At 40.7% G+C, this 11419-nt stretch overlaps 1 protein-coding gene across 1 annotated transcript; it reads left to right on the top strand.

The window, feature by feature from the left end:
- Positions 1-783: 783 nt before the first annotated feature.
- Positions 784-10357, top strand: LOC309889283 (ubiquitin carboxyl-terminal hydrolase 42-like; the record flags this gene model as incomplete). The annotated part of the gene is made up of 10 exons (XM_082782048.1): positions 784-885; positions 1080-1180; positions 1644-1785; positions 2466-2747; positions 3544-3632; positions 4167-4321; positions 4394-5038; positions 5540-5851; positions 6518-6980; positions 7787-10357. 7 exons carry the CDS (start codon positions 784-786, stop codon positions 4552-4554), a joined length of 1032 nt encoding a protein of 343 aa, XP_082638174.1. The 3' UTR covers positions 4555-5038; positions 5540-5851; positions 6518-6980; positions 7787-10357.
- Positions 10358-11419: the final 1062 nt, after the last annotated feature.

The following is an 11419-nucleotide window of genomic DNA, read 5'->3' as shown; positions in this document are numbered from 1 at the left end:
TCCAACCTGGTAATACCCTTTCGTGAGAGATTCCTGTTCCCGCTATGCTCTGAGTTGTTGGGAAAATTGACCTTCTTCTCTGTATTAACAAACCTGACACGCAGTGCATGGGTTTATGAAAAGAAAAAAGACCAACCTATTATGCAAGTAAATATCATTCAAATAGCATAGGCATGTGTGAGACATTCAAAGGAGTTTGTTTTGGGGGCGAAAAAAGAAGATGCCTTCAAACACTTATCTCTGCTTGTTTTTAAGGTGTAAAAAGATGGTTCCTGCGTCCAAGAGATTTACCATACACCGTTCTTCCAAGGTTCTCACAATATCACTGAAAAGATTTGCGGATTTCACAGGTGGAAAGATCAACAAGGTATATTTACCACTGTAATGCAACTATATCATTGTGTAATGGGACATCCCCCAAAGCTGAAAGTTGTTAATATTTTCAGACAATAATTGTAGACTAACGACTATGGCTTATTCTTTCTCTTAATATCAATAAAGTTCCCGCTTGACAAGAAGCATATGCTTTCCTCTGAGAAGGCTGATTCATCAGGAAACAGTTCTCTGCAACTTGTAGTCTTAACCATTGTTTATGGGAAGACTTATTTGTAGTGAATCAAGAAATATATTCTAGAAATATATTCTAGAAATCAATTCTAGTCTGTGTTTTTTGGAAGTGTTTTTCTCTGGCTAGTCCACGAAGTACTCTGGGATAATTTTTCTATCTTCTTGGTGTCTCTTTAGGAGGTGAAATATCCGGAGTATTTGGACCTGAGAGCCTACATGTCGCAGTCAATGGGAGAACCACTGCTCTATGCCTTATATGCGGTGCTGGTACATCACGGTGTCAACTGTCACTCAGGACACTATATATGCTATGTAAAGGTAGAAGTCAACAGCATTTCTAACAGGGTAAAGGTTGTGCTGGCAAACCAATTAAAGCATCACTAGCGGCTACTGTTTCTAGGGAAAAAGATTTCATTATATTTTTATTTGACATGTGTGTATTTTGTTCCTATCCGTGATTTCATTTGGAAAACGTGCAATTCACCTAAAGAAATCGTTGTCTTTATTTGCAGGCTGGTAATGGACTTTGGTATCAGATGAATGATGCTAAAGTAGTCCGTACTGACATTAAAAGAGTTCTTGGTCAGCAAGCTTACATACTTTTTTATATCAGGTAATAACAAATCTTAAAATGTGTTCAGAAGAGATTTACTTTCCTGTTATTGATATTTTTCTGTTTTGCAAGTGTTTTTCTTGCTATCCCGGGAGAAGATTATTATTTGTCTAATTCAGTTCTGTCTAGCCTGAAATTCTCTGTGTCATTTATTATCTTTTGTTGCTTGGCCTTAAACTGCAGCACTTGTGTAAATTGCTATCTATGTGTTATCTGTAGCTGGCTAATTTAGCGAAGGAGAGAAATGAAGGTCATCTGTGGTGTAAGAATGAATTATTGCTCTGAAAGTGATAGTCTTAGTAGGAAGACTGTTCTCTACTTTTCAGTTTGTAGTCTTGGCGAAGCCTTCTGTAGAGAAGGCTTCCATATCGTATGAACTGTTCCTCTAAAATTATAGGATGGGATTTAATCCAAGAGTAGGCTGAAAGAAAAACTAAACTACGATCACTGCTCTTTTCTGAAGGCGCTATGATTTGACACTTGGAGAACGTGCGTTTTACTTGCCAGCACCATCTTATCCCTGTTCATTCCCTCCTGGTCAGCAGGGGGCTAACAGTAAGCAGGCTGGATTTATGGGACCACGACTTCTTCCTCATATGATTAAGGTAATTCAGGGAAGTGGGAGGGCAGATAACGGCACCAAACTGCTAGTGGGTTTGGGGTTTGGCGTGGGGTTTTTTGTTTGGTTTTCGGCATCTTAGTTTTGTTTTCCTTCCCACGCTGCAGCTTTCTTCACAGCCCTCATGCTACAGCCAGAGTCACTCAAACAGTGGTTACTGCTAAATTGTGCAGCCATGCGACTCCATTACTTTGTACCTCCAAGACAGCTTTCTAAAGCACAGAGAGCTACGCTCTTTGACAATTTAAGCAGAGTGTACTAATCCTCAAATCATTTAAAAGAGGACTTGTTTTTCCTATCCTCGTCACTTTAGCTAAGACAGGGAAAACTAATTGTCTTATTCCTGAGCACCAGAACTATTACTTCAGGCTTTTCAGGGTATGTTTAAAGGGGAAAATAAATATATTTGGGAATAGCAGCAGGTAATGTTAAGTTGCTTGGCTGGTTTTCAAAGATGATGTTAATTTGATACCAATCTGCAGTAAACCAAAAGCAGGAATTGAATACGCTTATTGGACTTGCATTTATCCTTAAAGGGCAGTGTGTTTTTCTTTTTAGGTGTTAAGACCATTTGTAGAAACACTCAGTAGGAGAGTTTTGTGTTTCAAAATGTTACATGCAGTGTTTGCGTTAATCCATCTTGCAATTTCTTCTTTTTAAATACAGAATTCAAGCTGTTTAAATGGAAATGGATCCATAAAAGAGGACGCAAAGACCACTGGTGTCACCCTAAAAAGGCCATCTTCAGCACCACCAATGGCCTGCGTTCAAAACCAGGCAATTACCAGGCCTTCAATTACTGATACGTCAAGAAAACAGAAGATCACCATCAGTATTCACAATAAATTGCCTGCTCGTCAGACTGTGTCACAGCCTGACTGTCTTAGCAGTGCTGTGGAGGATGAAGATCTCTACCAGGCTGTTCCTTCATCCACAATTACAAAGTTGGTAATGCAAATGAAGCAAATGCAAAAAAACAAAAAAGTTTCTGATGAAATTTTTGTGGAGCCAACAGTGAATGAAAATCCTAAACTCAGCTCTGATAACACAGTCCCTTATGGTGCAGAATCTTCAGGAAAATCTGAGGAGGAGTCAAAGGGCTTATTTCAAAGGAATTGCAATTCAATGTCTAATGGAATTTTGGTTGGAAAGGTAGTCCGTACATTGCAGCATTCCAATTCTTCCTGTCAGAATGCTGACAAAGGAAGATCCCAGCATGAGCTGCCAAAAACAGATTCACTAAATGGTGCTATTAGGTTAGTTAATGAATCTAAAGAAAACGGACTGAAACTTGATGATTCCACTTGCTGAGTTGAACCTGTTAAACCTTCTGAGATGTTCTTTTCTAAAACAAATGGATTGCTTGAAACATAGATTTGCTCCATCGAGAATTTCTCACCTACGATGTATTCGGGAGTGTTTATTGTGTTCCTAATTCAGGTGAAATACTGAGAAAACACAGCAGAAATGTGATCGTAAGACTTTGTGGTATTATCCCATTAGAATTTGCAGACCTGAGCTTACATTAGAACTTGTCAACTTAAGCTCAGCTGAGATAAAAATTCCTAAGTTTCATAAAGCAGATTTTGGGGGGTGAGTTGGGGTTATCTTTGAAGTGTAGATAATGCATACAACTCACAGCGGTCTTGCTTACCATTTAATGGAGAAATTCTGACAAGACTAGTCCTCAGTACTACTACAAATAGTATTTTTTTGTCTGCTGACTTGTGCGTTTTAATTGCAGATGCCTGGAGCTATGCCTTCAGTCAATCGAGAAGTCATCACGGAGTCCTTCACAGCCAGCCAGCTGAACAGCTTGTCAGAGGAAATGAGGTAAAATGAGCACAGTCTGATTAAGACAAGACTTTATGGAAGTTCATTACAGTTTTATCTGTCTACTAATAGTATTTAATGGAAGGATTTAAATTAGTACAATTCCATACTGTGTGTCCAGTGTCACGAACAGAACTAATGATCAGCACTGAGCATATCACTCTGATGCAGCTTGGTGCCTCAAGGAGAACTTGTGTTCCTTTATAGAATGTTTTTCCGTTTTTCTCCACTGTCTGGAGAAACATTGGCTGTTCCCCGCTTGCCCCTATGCCTTTTTTCTCAGAGCAGCAGGTGGAAGGAGACAGATGCGTTTGCTTTTTTAGTGCAATGGCTTCAGAAGCAAGAGGGGAAAAAACACTTTCTCTGGGAGCTGAAGAAGGTGTCCTAATCACAGGAGAGGTTTCTAAATGGCATATCTTTGCGAGCGTTCCTGTAGTCCGGAGGTTTTTGTTTGTTTGTTTGCCTTTGGAAGGTTTTACTCTTAATATTCACGTCCTTCAGCAGAAGTCAGAAATGGGTTTTTATTTTATGCAGTGTTGCGGAACCTCCGAAATCTCCTGGGAATGATGAATACCTCGCCCAGTACCAATGTGATGACGGTGGAGACAAGGAGAAACCAAGAAGATCAAAAGAACGTGACCTCAATTCAAAAGAAAATGTTTTGTACGGCAAAGAGTCTTGTGAGCCTGGTGAGAAATTGCGGCAAACTTCCTCTCTCAAGTCTGACACTGAATGTAGCTCTAAAAACCTTTCCTCCTTAGCTATTGCAGATAGACACCAAGATACAAAGGACAAGACTAAAAACACTGACAAAGAGCATTACCGAAGAAAGAGGGAACATGCTCCTACTGAAGAGAAGGAGAGTCAAAAAGCAGATCCTTCCAGCAAGAGGAGACGAAGCACAGAGATGGGAAAGATGTAGCTATTACAATGATTACTATTCACCTCATGCGACAGGAGACAGTAGAGAGAGAAAGTTCTCTCACGGCGATGCAGCCTTTGACAGATCGACTGCAACTTACTACAGCAGGTCACATAAGCATTATCATTACAAAAGCGGATGGCCTCACGGTTCCCTCTTGAGAGAGGAAGATGTACGTCGCTTTAGCACACCCCGAGCAGACTTGCATCGTTGCTCAGTACTTCAGCAACATTCCGGAAGACATTCTCGTGAAAGACATGCGCTTCCACCTGTGTCAGCTCATTTGGAGAACTGTCGCCAGAAAAATGAAACAGAAGGAAACAGAAAAAGAAAATATACCCGTGCAGAAGGTAGTGAAAGTGAAATAGAAAGGAAAGACAGAAAGATAGAAAAGGAGCTTGTAGGTGGTGAAAAAAATGCGAAAATATCACAAGTTCTGGAAGAAACAGAAGTCTAAGGATAAACATGGAGAGAAGGATTCCAAGTAAGCAAGGATTCCAGCATACTCCGCATTTTTTATCCTAATTCTTTTCTGGGTGCTTCTCATGTCTTCCTTTTTTTTTTTTTTTTTTTTTTTCTGGTAGTTTCTAAGTTATTTAGATAGCATCAGCTGGCTGGGGATCATGTTGTTAGGTTGATCAGTGAAGATAGGAAAGCTCTTGCTGAATTGTGTCAGAGCACTAGCTTTGGACCACATAGTTTGAATCACATCTGTACACCATTCCAGATTAGGTTAAAAGATTTTTTCTGCTTACACGTATTCCAGAGCTAGCCATTGTTAATGATCTGTGTACAAACCAGGACCTATGGTCCTTCAATCTGACGGCTTAAGTTTGCTGCATCTAAAGTAAGTTGCGTGTGCACAAAGCACCACAAAATAGCTGACATGCTGCAAATCATCACCTGTGGTAAAATAAATCAAGTTTCATATAGGCAACAAGTGCCACATCTTTTTTTCCCTTTTTAACTTGCATGTTTCTTTCAGACTTCATGATTTGTGTTTCTGTGCGCTCCACTTTGACAATGCCAATCGCAAGCATAAGAAAAAGAAGAAAAAGGAGAAGGAAAAGAAGAAAAAGGAGAAACACCAGGAAAGTGAAAGGCTCCTTGGAACACTTAGATCCTCGTTTCCAGAAGATAACGCGGGAGAAGAAGGAAGAATCCCATCCTCCAGATGGCTCTTCATGTGAGTAATGCAGAAGTGAGAGCAGTAAACAACCTTAGAAGGAAGGGAAGACTTCCAGTGCAGGCGAAAGCAGGAAATACAGCTCCATCACATCCAACGACTATACTAAAGGTAAGCGGCCGCAGCGTGTTTGAGGAATTCCTTTTATATTAATCTCGAGATTATTTCAAACAGTCTTGAAGTGCTTGATGACTTAACAGTCTGCAGATTTATTATCAAATCAAAAAAAAAACCAACTTGGTAGACTATTTTTTTCCCAGTTTTGAATGACCACTAGGAAAGAAGGCCTGAAATAAAGAGGTTAAAGGCAAATAGTTTTCATTTGGTTTGATGATGAAGTGGCAAACAAGAGGAAGAGTTGCAAGCTCCCTTCTTAAATTCAGTCCAGCCAAGTAGGAAAAGTAAACGTGGACAGCTGTATCTTGGCAAAGAAGATAGTAGGGAGCAAGGAGGTTTAGCAGTCAAGATGGAAGGTGATGCCATGAGGCTTAGAGGCTAGTAATGTTCTAATGAATCACAGCCTTCCTAAAAAAAACCTGCCTGAATAATTCATGTGAATAACATACTACCTTCAGCTATTTCAGCTTCTTGCTGTACAGCTGAATGCCTTTTACGTAATGTTTGGAGAAGTAAAATCTCGGAAGAGGTTTTCATATCTTTTGCCCAGTTTGGATGATGAAGTAAATTGCCAGAGTCAGTAGATTCTGGCACTGACAAGTTTCTTCAAGCTTAAGAGCAAGTTCAGTTGTTTCCAAGCATTTTTCTTTTCTGAGACAGGGAGCACCAGAAGTTGTCATCTTAAAATACGACATGGAGGGGAGGCTGGTTGTTCACACATTCTTGCCAACATTCATGCAATCTGTCCCATTATCAAGAACAAAATTAGGGACTGAACGGAGGTCTTTCAAATTCCAGTGTTGCAAAAATGGACTTTTTACGATACTAATGTCAAAAGAATCCTGATTGTACTGGACTGGAAGTATCTCTTCTAGCTGAAAAATCAGGAAGAGCACAGAAGAAAATGCCTCTGCTCTACTGCTCTTCGGGCTTCAGTGAATTCTCTGGCCAGCAGATGGCGAACTCGTTCTTTCTAAACCAGTCCAAAGTATAGGAAGAAAGTCAACGTCTTGCATGCATTACACAAGTGCGGGGCATGGGGATCCCTGGGCTATATACGTGAAAGAGATGTTCGTTGATAAATACAGCAGTACCCACCCCACTTGGATACACTGCTTGCAAGGTAAGCAGGATAGGAGGGCTGTGCAAAGCAATTCTGGTAAATTGAGGAATTCAAGTATTTTGTCAAGCCTAAAGATACTAATTAGTTTCCTTTTGGGGAAGGTCAGTCTTTCAAAGCAAAGAAAAAATGTCTCTTAAGCAGGATTTTCTGAATGGTGGAATCTAATCTGAAAGAAGACCACTTCCACATGTTAGTTATTTGCTAGTTTATTATTTTTAATTTTCTACTGTATTGAACCTCTCAAAGAAGCTAGGGACAGACTAGGAACAATGGAGGACTTGTTAGAGTGCCTTTTCAACCAGAATCATGTTCCTTTGAATAAATGAACAAGGATAGCTCGTGACAATTTGTGATTTAAGGAAATTGCAGATACGTGAGAGAAAGAGCAGCATTAAAGCAGTTAAATTCCTGCATTCCTAAGTGCTCTCTCTAGCAAGTTAGTGAACGCTTCTGTTCTGTGGCTAGGATTTGGTCAGCTTTGATCACTAGTAAACAAAGGATGCCGTCCAATCAAACCTTCAAATGACTGTAACTTACCTAAGGTCAACCATTTGCTATCAAAGCAGGTAGCTTTGTCCTAATATTCTGTACAGCTCACCAATTTTAGCATAGAATTCAAATGTAGTCCGTTTAATGGGAGGGCTTTGGAAGCTGCTTTCTCCAGTCAGTTCAGCCCTGTAGTCAGAGAGCAGATCAATCCGTGTACAGGGTTGTGACTTCTCTCTTTGGAAAGAAAACCAGTGAGCCAGACAGTTCCATGTAGACTATCACAGCAGGGAATGACATTTCTTCCCTTTGTCTTTCAGATGCAGAGCTTACTGCTGGAAGCCTTCAATACTCAGACTAAACCTACCATCAAATCCGACAACCTTTTTACCATCGAAACGCAACAACTTCTTACCGTCAAACCCAACAACGTCTTACGACTTCTTACCATCAAAAACCCAACAACTTCTTACAATTTCTTACCGTCAATCCCAACGTCTTCTTACCGTCAAAACTGACTGCCTTTTACAGTCAAAACCGACTGCCTTTTACCTTCACAACCGACAATGCAACCTCATCATGTTATAAATGAAGTCTCAACTCCCTCTGAATTTAGTAACATAAAAGAATATTTATAAAAGGCAAGTAAACAGCGCTGGGTGCGTGGGGAGTCTATGCTCTACCACCACGCGCACCCAACCGTCAAACTTTCCTAATATATAGAGGACATTGCTGTTACATATTTACAAGAAACCCAAGTACGCCTATACATATGGATATCCTATCCCCGCTTCATAGTAGAATTCTCTTTGTGGTGGTCCTTGTGGGTGAAAGGCTCACGGTTTCCCCATCACCATTAGCAACCTTTTGTTCCAGACTGCAGGAGCGGCTTCGACTGTCTCCCTCTTCTTCTGCACATGCTCTGCCCACCACAAGGTTCCCAAAAGCAACAAAACGGGATTGCTTTTCCTGCGTTTCATTAACCCTTGAAACCACACTAATAATATTATTATCATATAACATAAAACAATAAATGTTAACAGTTCTAACCAGCAACCCCCCCAGCAACTTCCGTGCCTTGTGCCTTAACAGAGGGGAAAACAAGCAACCCCAGACAGCAGGGCGTTGCCTCAATCCCCCTTCTTTATTTCCTCTAACCTCTTTACATTCCTGATGACCTCACCGTTAAGAGTCTGATGTTATGAGCAACCAGGAGGCTTTCCGACCCCCATTGCCACATTCCCAAATCTCCCCCTTCTTTATTAATATCAGCCATTTTTCTGTCACAAATTACCACGCCATATATAACAATCCCTCCTCTTCTTTTGAATGTCATTAATTCGTGTCTTGGCTTTGAATTTGGCCAAGGCCAATTGAACCATAAAAGAATGCTTTCACAATATTCTCTGTAAGATTTATAAACAAGTTTTTAGCAATGGTTGGAATCCCATAGTTAGCTCGTGTTTCAATTTCATGATTCCGCAGGGTGTATAATAACTGTTCTTTTCCCAATTAACCCTCCTTCATTGTTAGCTCTTACCTCTATCCGCCATTGATAGGGGACCTCTTTCGGCTTGTAACTGGTTATCTTATTGCTTTCATTACATCGAGCATACTCTGGTTTCCATAGCATAGGTTTAACAGGCATAGTAGTGTTTGTTCCTGAATTCTTCCCCTCCGGGTGTTAACAATACATTCACTACAATTCTGAGACCAATAGCATGTAATTAGGAGAGGTCCGGTAAAGGCCATGTTACCCGGTGGTTATTACCCTAAGGGGTTGCAGCCCTTGGTAAACCTTCTTGAGCCACAGTCTTGAGCCACAGTACTGGTCCCTTCTCCGGTCTTGCCCTCTCCCTGATGCTTCTTAGGAAATGGTCCAGACTTACACATGCAATGGTTCTTCTATTTGCGTTCAACTTTTCCACTAGTTAGTGGGGGCTCGATTCAAAGCAGATAACCAATCATCTAGGTAAATTTTCCCACCTATTATTTTAAATTTTTCAGGTAATTCAAGATGTTGTGGGTATCTCTACTGGAGGTGGCACTCCCCCTATGGGATATTGGGGTCCCCAAATCCTTCTATTAGGGCCTTTATATGAGTTTCCAATGATTGCTAATATTCTAATCAGTACAAGATTTAATATACATACAATTAGCATCCAAAGGGTAGCTATGCCCTGATATGCTTCAAGTTCTTTTAAGCTTAACTTTCAGATCTCCAGAAGTAGACTCAACCTTCCAGGTTCCTGTTCCGGGTCCCTTTACTCGTGATGCATGTGTCCACCCCTTTTCCACCATTCTTATAGCCATCTCTTTCGTAGTTCAGTAAAGTCCACCTGTATTCTCTCAAATGGTCGATATGCAATTTGTCTTCCTCCAGCAGGTGCTTGCCTAATCACCTTCTTATTCACCTTTTGACATGTTAAGCATCCTTGGACGGTTTGTTTGGCTATCTCATATATTCCTACAGACCCATAAAATTTTAGAAATTGATCACTGAATGCTTTTGTTCCCCAGTGGGTTTGTAGATGTAGCTGTAAAAGTAGACACCTAGTTTGTTCCTTTGGCAGTATTTCTCTTCCATCAGGCAGAATCCATTTTCCTTCTTTCAGTTCTGCTCCTATGGTCTTTATAATTTTTATTTCTGCTTCTGTATACTTTTTCTCTTGTGTCCCTTTTCCGTTATCCGTTTCTTGTAGGGTTAGGACTACATCATGCTTCCTAAGAGCTGGTTCCCTAGCTTCTCTATCCACTAGGTTATTCCCTCTTATGTGGAAGGCAGTTCCCTTTTGATGTCCTCTGACATGTACCACAGCAATCTCCCTAGGTCCTCTCAGTGCCTGCAATATTTGAGTAACTAAAGTTTGGTGAATCAGCCCTTTTCCCTGTGTGCCTATGAGTCCCCTTTCTTCCCAAATTTTCCCAAATGGGTGGACTATTCCATAAGCATATTTAGAGTCTGTATAAATAGTGCCACTTTTTCCTTTCAATAGTTCTAGGGCTCGTAGTAATGCATAAAGTTCACGTGCTTGAGCGGACCAGGCAGCGCTGAGTGGTCCTGACTCTATTAGGACCATATCCCCATTTACGATGGCATACCCTGATCTTCTTTTTCCATCTACTACTTTGGATGATCCATCAATAAATAATTTTTCCCCTGTTTCTAATTCTGTCTCCTCGAGATCGGGTCGGATTTTGGTTTGCAATTCAATCACTTCCACGCAGTTATGTTGTAGTTCTGTTAGGGGTTCCCCATATAGAAATTGTGCAGGGCTCTGTGCAGCAGTTATTTTTCATTCTAAATCAGGGGAGTCGATCAGGATGGCCTCATACTTCAGCATCCTACTATCAGTTAACCATTTTTCAGCCTTCTGCTGGAGTACTCCCCTAACATTATGTGGAGAATATATCTTCAGAGGTGCCCTACAAGTGACTTTTCTAGCTTCCTCAATCAGTAAGGCAGTAGCCACAATTGCCTGTAAGCACACTGGCCACCCCCTACTCACAGGGTCTAATAGTTTGGAACAATATCCCACAGGTTTCTTGATTCCTGCCCATTCTTGAGTTAGCTGTAATTGCAACTAACATATGCAGTTTGGTTAGAAACATTTACAAATAAATAAAAGGGTCTTTGTAAATCTGGGAGGCTCAGCACTGGAACTTCTATTAACGTTTTCTTGATCAACCTCAACTTTTCCTCATCTTCCTCATTCCACTTAATTTTTTCTCCAGTCAGTTTTTCATATAAAAACTTTGCCTTTTCACTAAACCCTTCAATCCAGGGTCTACAATATCCCAAGAGCCCGAGCAGTTGCCTCACTTCCTTCTTCGTTTTGGGTGATGATAGGGCTAAAATCCCAGATACCCTGTCAGCATCCGTTTTTTTCTTTCTTTGGCTAAGCCCATGTCCTAAGTACCTTACTTCTTTTTCCACGAATTGTAATTTAGAT

Source organism: Aythya marila, assembly GCF_965140915.1.
Source record: "Aythya marila genome assembly, chromosome: 34".
Classification (NCBI taxonomy): domain Eukaryota; kingdom Metazoa; phylum Chordata; class Aves; order Anseriformes; family Anatidae; genus Aythya; species Aythya marila.
Note: the sequence above shows the minus strand (reverse complement) of the source record. Positions and strands in the feature narration are given on the sequence as shown.